We start from the raw sequence: 10,255 nt of genomic DNA, 5'->3' as shown, positions 1-10,255 counted from the left end.
GGGAGGAGGGGACGGGTATATGCATACACAAAGAGTGCGATGCGCACCATTCCAGGGGATGGACATGCTGGAAGCTCGGACTTGTGGGGCGGAGGGGGGGCAACATACGTAACCTAAACATCTATACCCCCATAATATGCTGAAATAAAAAAAAAAGTTGCCATGGCTTTTTGGCCAGGCTGAGATGAGAAGTAGAGTGCAGGGACACAAGGGAGGCTGTACATGGGTCCTGCCCTGGGTGCCCTGGACACCTGGTTCCCAATGTCCCTGCTGGAGAGAGAGGACCTTTGGTCTAGTGCTGCTGGGCAGCATCGGCAGGAGCCTGTTGCCTCCAGGCACAAGACGATTAGCTGCTAGGAGCCACCTGAGGGACAGAGAAGGGAAGGATCCTAAAGAAGAAATGGTTGGACCACTCAGACATCATTTACCAGACACACTTAAAAACAGACCAGGATGCAAATGAGATGCAAACACTTCAGACTCTGTCTCACAAAGCAAAAAATAAAGCAACTCAACAACAACAAGAAACAACCCAATTCAAAAATGGACGAAGAACTTGATAGACATTTCTCCACAGAAGATATATAAATGTCCAGTACATCACTGAATGCAAAGATTTTCAATATCGTTAGTCTTTAGGGAAAGGCAAATCAAATTTCAATAAGATACCACTTCACATTCATTAGAAGGGAATGTAAAATGGTGAAGCCTGTGGTAAAAAACAGTATGGTGGGTCCTCAGAAAGTTAGACACAAAATTGACATATGGTCCAGCAATTCCTTTTCCAGGTATACATCCAAAATAATTGAAAACAGGGACTTGTGCACCCATGTTCATAGCAGCACTATTCGCAATAGCCAAAAGATGAAAAAAAAAATCAAATTTTCATCAACGAATAAATGGATAAACAAAATGTGGCATATAAAGTCAATAAAATATCATCTGGCCTTAAAAGGGAATGAAATTCTGATACCTGCTACGATATGGATGAACTTAGAGAACATTATAGTAAGTGAAATAAGCCAGACATAATGGGACTAAAATTGCAGGATTCCACTTATGTAAGGTGGAGCCATATAGAGTAGCCATATTCATAACCAGGAGGTAGAATATTGTTATCAGGCTCGGGGAGGGCAGAGGAAGGGAGCTATTGTCTAATGAGTGTACATGCTTCAGTTTAGGATGATGAAAAAGTTCCACAGATGAATAATGGTGATGGTTGCACAACAATGTGAATCCACTGAACACCACTGAATTGTACATCTAAAAATGGTTAAAATGGCAAATTTTATGTGACACGTATTTTGCCACAATAAAAATAAAAATTAAAAAAGGCAAGGGTAAGAAACCTTTTTTATTGCAGTTTTTGTAGTTGGGGTTTGGTTGCTAGGTGGGAAGAGAGTCCTGCAGGAGATTAGGAAAAAAGGAAGGGCCGCAACCTCTATGCCATGCCTGGTTCTTCCCACATTATGGCCTGTGGAACCAGGCAGGCCTCACAGCAGACTGCTTTCCAATACTACCTCCTTTTCCCAAGACGTGGGACTTCCAAGAACCCAGAAAATATGTGGGACAATACATGCCTAGCGCCCATCTCCAGAAATGCTGATGCGAAGGGCAAGACATGGCCCTTTAGCAAGTATTCTGTTTACACCCTCCCACGCTTAACAGGAATGAAAGTCAGATACTTGCACAGGCAGATGTCTCCCTGTCTGTCCCCGCCCCGGGGCCCACCTGGAGTCAGGCCAAGAGTGACGGGGATGCCAATCACAGACGGTAGACCTCCTCTCCGTCCCCCTCACCGAGGTCCAGGCCGAGATTCAAGTGTCCCAGGGTGTTTCGACGAAGGATCTCCCAGCCGCGGTGACTGCTGCTGCGGGACGTGGTCCGGGACAGGGAGGGTGTCGGCAGGGCCAGGGAGGCTCTGGCCAGGGTCCCACTCTCAGCTACGGAGGGCTGTTTCTCGGAAAACTGCTCCTGCCCATCCTCCTTGTCCGGGCACTTGAAGGCCTCCACGTAGCGCAGCACGCGCAGGGCGCTCTGGGAGTGGTGGCTCTCCACCCTGGCGGGCAGAGCCAAGGACTCAGTCGCGGCGGGGGACGCGGGCCGCGGGGAGAAGCGCAGGCGACCACTTGGACAACAGAATGGATCACCGGGAAAGTGGAAAGAAGGGCCCAGAGCTGAAGCAGGAAGACATCTAGGACCAAGTGAAGGGAAGGGGTTTGGAGTGGAGACGAGCCTGGGATGGAGATGAAAAAGGTCTGGAGGGTCTCAGGACTGTGTGTGTGTGCGTGTGTGTGTGCGCGCGCGTGTGTGTATATGTGTGTGCGTGCGCGTGTATGTGTGTGTGTGCGTGTGTGTGTGTGTGTGTGCGCGCGCGCGCTAGTATGTGGGAATGTGAAAAAGAAAATAGAACCAGTTAAGAGTCACAAGGATAAGGAGATGCACTTCCTGAAGTAGATGTGAGGGGAGAGGAGAGCCCCGTCAGGAGATGGGGGTGGAGTATGAAGAGGAAGTTAGAGCCAAGGTACAGCCTGCGGGAACGGGAGTCAGGTCAGGCAGGAACAAGACGCAAGCAAGCTGGGTGACCCGTGCTCACTTCTGCGCCTGGACGCACGTGCATGACCTTCCACACTTCCCTGCCCTGAGGTGCACACAGCCCTCTTGTTACGCCTCCACCTCAGCTCCAGCAGGCTCAGATGTCTCTGGTCACCCTGGCTCCCATGGCCTCATACACATCTGTGGTTTCAATCTCTCTTTCTCTCTCTCTCTCTCTCTCACACACACACACACACACACACACACACACACACAAATGCACACACACGCACACTGCCACTCACCGCAGGAACCAGCGGTCCCCCAGCCCGTAGTGGAACCCACAGATCCCAGAGCGCGGCCACAGGAAGCGCGGCATCTTCCTCTCCAGCATCACCGTGGTGGCCACGACCTGGAAGGAGGCAGAGGTGGAGGAAAAACTCAGAGCCACAGTTCAGAGAAACAAGGCCACCCGCCACTGACAAAGGGAACCTGTGAGATGAGGACGCTAGAGGTCGCTGGTGAGGACAGCCATGTATCCATCCCTGGCCTGAAGGAGGCACCTGCTACCTGCTTCACTCATCAAGAAAAGAGAGAGAGTTTTTTTAGGAGTGTTTTGAAGAAAATAGTGATCCTTACATTACTGTTCAGATTCATGGAAAGTGAGTCGCTCCAAACTAATCTCAATTGCTTATTCATAGAAAAGCCATAAACCAATTATCTTGATTTAAATAAAACAATTAAATAGAATTTCTGTGATCTTGGTGGTGATATGCTACTACTGTTCAGGGCATTTTCAGAAAATTAAATATCCATATCTTAAGAAGGAGAAGGGTTCATTAATAACTGCAGACCTGGCAGAGAAATTTCTAGTAGCATGACCGTCACATGTTCTGTCCTTTGCTCAGCCCTCATTAAATGCTTAGATGAAATACAGAAAACAAGCTTATCAAATATGCTGTGACACAAAACTGGGAGGGATATGTAATATGTGAAGTGGTGGAAGCAATCTGAAATGATTTCACCAGGGTGGAATGCTGGTCTAAAACCAAGAACATGAAATTTGAGAAAACCAAGTCTAAGGTCACTCATTTAGGTATAAAAAGCTTAAGTAAGTGAGTCATGTAACAAAGATGCAGAGGTTCTAGTTGATCATAAGCTTAATGAGGGCCGGCTGTCTATTTGCTAAAAGACCTGACTTAATTGTAGGTGCTTTTAACAGTATCGTGTCCAAAGCAAGGAGAGGCATGGCCTCTCTGTCTACTGCATTCCTCCATTCAGAGTGAGACCACTCTAGTTTCGAAGGGACTGTGACCTATAAGAGCATTAACAAAAAAGTACAACTAGAATATGTTGGGACCAGGAAAATTTATTAATTGAAGGAGCTGGCACTCCTTAAAATAGCAAATTCTCCACCCCATGTTTTCCCACTCCCTGTCTTTCTCATTCCTCCACACTTCTCTCCATCTCTTAGTTGCACCAAGCTCCTTCCTGTCTCAGGATTTCCAGTCATTTTGTTCTCTTGCCCTGAATAGGTCTTCTTCTTTCCTTTGACAAGGATGTTTATTGTTCTTCTTGGGCCACCCACCAGCCCCCTCCTTCCTCTGGTGACAGAACCCGTCTTTCCTTTGGGGAACTGCTCCTTCCTCACTCTCAGCCCAGGGGTCAGAGTAGACCGGGCTTCCCACAGTCCCAGTGAATTAGTCTATTCTCCCCAAGCCTCATCTCCCCTCACCTACACCACCACTCTCCAGCCCTTGGCCTTTCCTGAAGTTCAAGATGTGACACAAACTTGTTCCAATGAGTTGGCCCTTAGAATGAATTTGCTGGGGAAAGATTTCTTTTTTTATTCTTTTAAGCCTGCATCATTGACAGCATCAGAAGCCTCACAGGAGATAACATGAACGGGGCCTTGGAACTGTGCAATGCGGTGCCCATGCTCATTCCTGTTGGGGTTTGGAGCTTCTAGAAGCTACCTCCCAAACATGATGAGAGAGCTTGCCTTAAAAGAGAGCAGAAGAGAGAAACACCGATGTGACGAGTGAGATGGGGATCTGCGTGCTGGCCAGATATCCCTAAAGTTAGTTTAATTCTCTAAACTTTCCACTTACGAGGACTAACACATCCTCCTCCCCCTACTTAAAAAGCAAAAAAAAAAATCTGTTTCAGTTTAGTTGTCTTTGCTGTAGTCAAGGGTCCTAATTGGTACAAACTTCGACCTCCCTCATTTCTCCTCATTCCTCTTAACCAGCTAGTTCTGACTCATCTTTAGGGTCTCATTTCAAACGTTACTCCCTCGGGAAAGCATTTTCTAACTTGCCAGTCAGAATCCTCTGTTGCAGCCTCTTCTTAACACCTTATACTTCTCTATGGCACTTTTGCGGCTGTAATTTTACAGCTTTCTGTGAAGTCATTTGCTTAATGTCTGTCTTTCCAACTGAACCATTGGTACCACGAGGGCACAGATTGTATCTGTTATGTTTATGCTTCTATCCTGAGCTTTTAGATATTTCCCAATACATAGCAGGCTCTAAATGATAATTGTTGAATGAATAAGACATCTGAGAGGATAAATGATTGTTATATTCAAATATTTGCATGGTGCTCATATGGAAGAATGTGTTCCATGTTATTTGAGAGGAAAAAACTGGGACCAAAGACTGGAATTATAGGAAGATAGGCTTCAACTCAATGCAACATGGATGTTTCTAATAACAAAATCTTCAAAAATATGGAAAAACTCCCTCCTCCTAACCCCTACCTGATTCTACAAGATAATAAGCTAATCAGCATTAAAGAAGATATTGAATGACCCTCTAACCAGTAAATGATTATTATATTGAATGGGAGGTCACTTTGAGGAGCATTAAGGTCACTTTCAATGCTAATATTGTATTAGTCTAGGATGATAGAAAGAAAACATCATAGAGAAACAGGATGTATAGAAGCAAGTAAAAGATAAGGGGCAGGTGAAAAACTAGAATATACAAGAATAAGACAATTTTTAGCTCCCACTGGACTCAAGGATGACTCCTGGATCTACTCTTCACCTGTGATCAATAGCCCCACCTCTCACCTCCATCCTCCATTTCATCCTCCGTCTGTCCCCTACATCCACCCACACGTACTTCAGATTCTCACACTTACATAAATCTCTGCTGAGGTGACAGCTCCCCGGGCTGTTCTGTGACTCTCCTAAGCGTGGTCCACCATAACAATTCCTGCTTTGATATTTCTCTCCATCCCCTGCCGCTTAGCAAGACTAACACTAGTGAACTCACCTGGGCTCTCCAGAGCTCGTCCCGCTCCTGGGCCACCCTCCAGTGTGTGTCACCCATCATGGCGATGAACAGGTTGAGCATGAGCAGCGCGGCGATGATGGCAAAAGCAAAGTTGACGATGCCAAACATGAAGGGCAAGTTCACTTCGTAGTTGGCGGGTGCGTCAATGATGGTGAGGAAAAGCTCGAAGGTGCTGAACAATGCCATGGGATAGTCATAGAATTCCCCCAGATTGGTTGGGTCCTCTGTCTGGAAAATGATATAGAACGCTGCTCCGCCCAGGAAGAGGGCATGGAGGTGGGAAATGGAGTTATCACAATAAGCATGGGCCTGGCTAGCATCCATTCTCCCTCTGAAATACACAGCTCCACAAACTCACATGCATATGCAATCACACACCCATACATGTAGTTATCTGTGGAACTGGCTACCCCTAAGATGTCCTATGACTCAGTTCATCATTCTGGGGAATGATAATGGTAATACTCAGCCATTTAGCAAAAAAAAATTGTGTATGTGTGTATGGATATTAGTAAGTCACCTAACTGGTTTATACATTTCAGAAAACCAAACACTTAAACTGCAAGTTATTACAAAAATGCTTGGAATCTCCAACAAATTTAAAAAACAAAATGCATGAAAAGGCTAAAAGAAGAGCTTCTTTGTTATCTTGTTGGACTCTAGATAACCATCCCTCACCCTGAGATTCCCTTGGTGAACCTGGACCCTCATGGAGAAGTTATCCCTGCTCACTGCGTAGCCCGTTGGGTGCTAGTGGGCGTCCTAGAAACCAGTGACAGTACAAGACACTTTACAAGGCTCCTCTCTGTGTGGAGAACTGAAACTCAAACAAGACAATCCCAAGAGCAGCAATAGGGTCTATAATTAAGCATTGTTTCCTTATTTATTTAAAAAGAAAGCAAGTACAATGTCCAAGAAGGGATAGTTTAGGGAATTCTAGATATAGAACATCTACAGAAGGCTGTTACCATTACCTCATTTTGTAATCTGAGTTTGTGTGGGTGTGGACAGGAGGGAGTGGAGGGAAAGAACGCACGCGAGGGCTCAGGGAAGCACAGTGCTCCACAGGGCAGGCTGCCACAGCTTCACCCGTTCATAGTTCAGATCTTGGTGGATTTTTCTCACCTAGGGTTTTGTGGGAACCCCTATTGAATGGGAAACTCCTGAAGACAATAATAGGGTCCTCTGTACTGAGTCATGGCTTTTTAGGGTTGGGGGATCCTCAAAGCTCACCCGGCATCTTTCCTTATCTGAGGGAGACCAGCTGCAGACATCCAGGGCTGAACTGAGTTTCGCTGGGGACCTGGGCTCCTCTTTCCACCTCTCCTTAGGGACTCTCTTCTGCGCACTCCCCTTCCCTCTCCCTCCCCCTGGCTGTCTCTGCCTGTTCTTCCAGGAACTCTTTCCCCCACTGCGCCTTGACTGAGTCCCTGATTGTCCGTGTTCTCCCAGATTCTCTCACAACTCTTCTTTTCCTGTCTCCTCTGTCACTCTTCAGGCCCACCAAACTGTTTTTTGCCACCTCTTTTTTCTTTTCTTTTCTCTCAACTTTAACCGACGACATATAGAGAAAGAGCGTGTCCTAACTGTAAACACAGGAGAGTTAACTATTGCACCGTTTCTATTTGCCCACAGTTTTCTGTGAGCCATGACTGGCTAGTCTTTCCTGTTTAATGTCTCTCTCTCCAAAGATCCTTAATTTTCCTCTAAAGGTCTTGCAGGGTGGTTAATCAACGTGAGAGTTATTGGCCCTAAACACGTGAGTCTACTTTTTAGGCCAACCCAAGTGGCCCTGATCTTATGAATATGGGTGTGCTTTTAAACTTACTTTCCAATAGAAAAAAAAAAAGCAAAATGGAGTGCAAATGAGAACTGAGAGCAAGAATGAGCAGGAACCGTCTAGAGACGTGAATCTGATGATCTAATGGAGGAGGGAAGAGTGACTTACCCGAGGCAAAGCCCAGGATGACCACAGCCATCAGCCAGCAGAAACGCATCAGGTCTCCAAAAATCATCTGCAGGAAACAGAAAAGGTGAGGCAGGTTGGGAAGATCCCTTCTCCACTGTCTCTGAGCAGCTGTTGCTAACAGATCAGAAGGTCCCCATAGTCCCTCTCTGTATCTGCCCCCATCCCTCTGTTGGGGAAGGGCCCAGCAATGGGAAGACACTGACCTTCTGGATCATGATGGTAAAGGGGCCCAGCATCTGGAATCCTCGGGCAAAGTACATGACATTGCACCAGCCCAGCACCAGGGCCAGGGACATGGGCACCACCTCTCCGTCGGTGTTGGTGAGCCGCATCACCATGGTCACCAGCACCATGAAGGCATAGGTGATGCTTGGGGGAGAGTAGGGAACGAGGCAGTGAGAGAGGGGCTGGGAGTATTCTAGGTCCCCCATAGCACAGCGTTGACTTGGGTGGTACCCACACACACAGGCTTTACACATAAAACACACATGCAGTCACATGTACAAGCCTGCTAGAGAGAAACCCCTGGAGTGACAGTCACCTGAGGTTTAGATCCCAGAGAGTGAGCAAGAGACCTGGAGCTGATCTGGTGAGAAAAGGTAGGGGCTGGAATGAGGGGACACTCACATGATGACATGGAAAGGCCCCCCGAGAATCGTCTGTCCAAAATAGCGAGAGGCACCGACCCTGAAGATGTCTGGGATCTGAGGAGAGGCCGGTAAAATGAAAAGACGATGTAGACTGCAGTTCAGTCTGGGCCTCAGGTGGGTGGCCTTGGCCTGGGTCCCACCTGCACCTCACCTCTAGGAGCAGGATGATCACAGCCCCAAGGACGCTCACCAGCTCCCCCACCAGCCGGATTATATCCTCATGCGTCACGTAGGCCTCCTATGGGAGGAAATTCAGAATAAGAAGTGCTTTCTGATGGGTACGGAGTCACATCCTTTTGGGCAAGTGGTCTAAAGCTGCCAAGGTTTATCCAAGGTAAAGAAAAACTCCCCTTACCACCAGCATCTCCCCCATGCCCACTGTATTTGCCACTGTGGCTAACTCTGTGACCAGGACATGAGTGTATACATCCGAGGTTTAATATATCTTGCATATGCTAATGACTTGAGCTACCATCCAGCAAAGTCACCTTTTCTATATACGCTGTAAGCAGTCATTTATGATGCATTCACTAAGCAGCCGAGAACACATTTCGGAGCACCGAGTTAAGAAGGCTGAACCAACAGGAAAAGATATTAGTGGCTTGGGACGGTTTCAGCTATGCAGAAAGTCCGGCTTTTCCAATCTCATCCTGGCTCCCAAAAGGGTGAATACACTGTAAACATATCACAGAATTCAGGGTCCGGCATGGGCAGCCCAGAACGTAGTACCTCCAATGAGAACTTGAACCAGTCATTGAATACCTCTGAACTTGAGGTTTCTTATCTGTGAAATGGAGACGACAATGCTCACCTCCCGCAGTTACTGTGACAATAAAATTAATGATGCATTTGGACGGACTTTATAAACCATAGAGCACTATAGATATATTTCCTGGTGTTTTGTTATGCTTTGGCAATATAGAAAAGGACAGAAAAGGGGCTAGAAACGCTGTATGGATTTTAGCTTTGAGGAAGGGTCCCTGCCTGTCCTGAGCGGTACGTGCAGAAGGTATGGTCCTAGTGTCAAGGTGGGACGAAGACCATCCTACTTCATTGCATGTTACTTCTCAGTAAGACTCTGCAACATTACACAGAGATAATGACAGAATTCTACATTAACGATCCTTAACTTTCTTGAAGTTATGAGCCCCCTTAAGAATATAATAAAGACTATGAACCCTCTTTCTGGAAAATTGTGTTCATACATAGACAATTTCCACATGAAATTAGACAATTTCCACATGAAATTGAGCAAACAATTTCAACACATTCAAGTAGCCTTTAGGCTTTGGGGAACTCTGTTTTCCAAGGTCACATCTCCAAATACCACACGCAAGAAAGGAGTTGAGAGTCCCTGGGGCCAGCAGCAAAGCTGACGATTTGAACTAGGGAGAATGTGAGCTCTAGCCGGGCGTGAGGAACGGCAATCACCCCTGCTCTGCTAATAAGCCAGAAGCGGACAGCGTCCTCCACGGGCTACTGCGGCAGTGCGCTCACCGGTGCAGTGAGAGGCAGAGCTTTTAAAGTAGGAAGAGATCCTGTGTGGCGGGAGGTGGTCTACGGTGTGAGAAGGCCCTCATCATGAGCCCCAGGCCTGCCAGTGGGACTCAGCTCAGAAGCCAAGGATATGACCTGAACAGAAGAGTATGACCAGGTGTGCCAACAGGTGGTGACAATGTTTCAGGTAAAAGTGTACGGTACTAAGAGAGGCCAGGAAAGGAGCTGCTGTCTATGAGCCTGGAGAATTCTGTGATCTAACAACATATGACCAGACATCAGTCACCAATTTTTTTTTTTTT

General features: G+C 46.9%; 1 protein-coding gene across 1 annotated transcript in view; it reads right to left on the bottom strand.

Annotated features, from left to right (window-relative positions):
- Positions 1-1,733: 1,733 nt before the first annotated feature.
- TRPV5 (transient receptor potential cation channel, subfamily V, member 5) overlaps positions 1,734-10,255 on the bottom strand; it is a 23,304-nt gene continuing 14,782 nt past the window's right edge. The window contains exons 9-15 of the mRNA XM_012665095.1: positions 8,608-8,694; positions 8,434-8,510; positions 8,010-8,175; positions 7,786-7,852; positions 5,817-6,085; positions 2,841-2,947; positions 1,734-2,059 (exon numbers count right to left, since the gene is read on the bottom strand). Coding sequence (XP_012520549.1) covers positions 1,765-2,059; positions 2,841-2,947; positions 5,817-6,085; positions 7,786-7,852; positions 8,010-8,175; positions 8,434-8,510; positions 8,608-8,694 — 1,068 coding nt within the window. The 3' untranslated portion in view covers positions 1,734-1,764. The remainder of the gene's footprint in view (positions 2,060-2,840; positions 2,948-5,816; positions 6,086-7,785; positions 7,853-8,009; positions 8,176-8,433; positions 8,511-8,607; positions 8,695-10,255) is intronic.

This window comes from Propithecus coquereli, unplaced genomic scaffold, assembly GCF_000956105.1.
Source record: "Propithecus coquereli isolate 6110/MARCELLA unplaced genomic scaffold, Pcoq_1.0 Scaffold96, whole genome shotgun sequence".
In the NCBI taxonomy this organism is placed as follows: Eukaryota; Metazoa; Chordata; class Mammalia; order Primates; family Indriidae; genus Propithecus; species Propithecus coquereli.
The sequence above is the reverse complement of the archived record's forward strand: the minus strand, read 5'-3'. Positions and strand labels throughout refer to the sequence as shown.